Source organism: Petaurus breviceps, unplaced genomic scaffold (assembly GCF_028583685.1).
Source record: "Petaurus breviceps papuanus isolate PSGF00001 unplaced genomic scaffold, PetGlider_PUasm1.0 37, whole genome shotgun sequence".
Classification (NCBI taxonomy): Eukaryota; Metazoa; Chordata; class Mammalia; order Diprotodontia; family Petauridae; genus Petaurus; species Petaurus breviceps.
Genome location: NW_027186296.1, coordinates 67,376,017 through 67,377,908, shown reverse-complemented (window position 1 = coordinate 67,377,908; position 1,892 = coordinate 67,376,017). Strand labels below are relative to the sequence as shown.

Here is a 1,892-nt window from a genome sequence, read left to right as displayed (position 1 = left end):
GAGAGAGAGAGAGAGAGAGAGAGAGAGAGAGAGAGAGAGAGAGAGAGAGAGAGAGAGAGAGGCGAATGGTTAGACTCCTGCTTGTCAGGTAGTAAGTGTTTTCCTGGGTCTTAGCCTGAAAAAATGTAAGAATCCGGGATCTTGTTGGCTTTCAAACACAATGCAGAAAGGAATACGGTTGAATGATGGCCATGTAACCTACCTGGGGCTGTTGGCAAAGAAAGATGGCACAAGAAGAGGTTATCTGAGCAAGAGAAGCTCAGATAACACAAAATGGCAAACAAAGTGGTTCGCTTTGCTGCAAAACCTTCTCTTCTACTTTGAAAATGACTCCAGTTCCAGACCCTCGGGATTGTACCTGTTGGAAGGCTGCGTGTGTGACCGGGCACCGTCTCCCAAGCCGTCCCTCTCAGGAAAGGAATCGCTGGAGAAACAGGTATAGGAACTCAGGGGTGCAGGGCAGGAGGGAGATGCGGAAAGAGTGGGGGTGCGTACCTCTATGGGGGACCTGAAGGGCTTGCAGGTCCCGAGCGCTAGAGCGATTCCGTACATATACACACACGCGTCTAATATTACAGGGGCAAAGGCTTCTTTCCAGTTGTGAGGAGTACCTAAAGCACTTTAACTTTAGCCCCCTACCCCAATCTGTTGAGTGAAGAAGGCAAGAATTTTCCACCTTCACTCTACTCTTTGACTTCCTCCCCTCACCCCGCAGCCAGGGAGGAGACAGGTGTTGATTTCTGTACTGGGTCGGGGAGGGAAAGAAGTGACAGAGAAAGACTGCAGGTGACCTCCTCTCCTAGTATCTGGGAGAGAGGGAAACATTTCTATACCTACTTTTCTCAGCCCTCCCTGTTAAAAACCGGTGCTGGGGGTTTTAAAGTGATTTGAAGGGTAGGAGAGAAGGAAGAGAGATTACTTCCCTACCACCCCACCCCCACCCCTCAGGAGCTCCGGAGAGCGGAAGCTGGAGATGCCGAATCTGGACTGTGCGTCTTGCGCAGAGGACTGAGCCTAGAATAGTGCTATTCCTCTAGCCTCCACTCTCCCCTCCCCCCCACCCCCCCACTGATACCGCAGCCCGGGTGCTGCCGGGTCAGCTGGGCTCCCTAGCCCTCCCAAGCACAGACCACGATTGAGGGAAGTGGGGGAGAGGGGAGGTGAACTGGGAGACAGGTTTGTTTTTGGTTTTGTTTTTGCAGCCCATAAAGAGCGGGACTGAGAGAGGTGACGGGGGTTTCGAGGAGGGGGAGGAGTGCTGGGGAACAGAGAAGGCTTCTGATAGCGACGCGGGACTATACGCATCCCGAGTTTTACCGTGAAGGGAGCTTTCCCGCCCCACAGCGAGCTAGGCAGAAACAAAACTGGGCATACAGAGTCTGGGGCAAGGGGTAGGTCAGGGAGGAAGGTTGTCCAGAGGCGAGCTTCCAAGGTACTAACGCAGCTCACGAAGACTAAGCTGCTGAAGCGGGCTCTGTCGGGATTTGAGGGTCAGTTCCTTAGGTCCAAGGAAGTTGGGGTGAGCAGTGGGCAGTAGCTATCCCCCACCCCCACCTCTGTCCTCTGTCTCTCTTCCTACTGAGAAATCAGCGGGCTTTAATTAGTCAGTTCCTTGCTACCCGACAGTGCCCTCAGATGGACAACGCGCCAAAGAGGCTTTGCTGCAGCGGAACCTGCCCGTCGCGGGCACCAACTCCTCCTCCTGCTACCTCTGCCGCTGCTGTTCCCTTAGCCTTCCCTGAGCTGCATGGTTAATGGGCACAACCAGGGCGGGGGATCGGGCGGGAGCGCTCCAGAGGAGCGCTCCAGGCCAAGGGGAAAGACTCGAACCATGCCCCCACCCCTACACACACACACACACACACACACACACACACACACACACACACACA

General features: G+C 54.6%; 1 protein-coding gene across 1 annotated transcript in view; it reads left to right on the top strand.

Moving 5' to 3' along the window:
- Positions 1 to 20: 20 nt before the first annotated feature.
- Positions 21 to 1,892, top strand: part of RASGRF1 (Ras protein specific guanine nucleotide releasing factor 1) — a 220,297-nt gene continuing 218,425 nt past the window's right edge. The window contains exon 1 of the mRNA XM_069098666.1: positions 21 to 436. Within this exon, the coding sequence (XP_068954767.1) occupies positions 161 to 436 (276 nt within the window). The 5' untranslated portion in view covers positions 21 to 160. The remainder of the gene's footprint in view (positions 437 to 1,892) is intronic.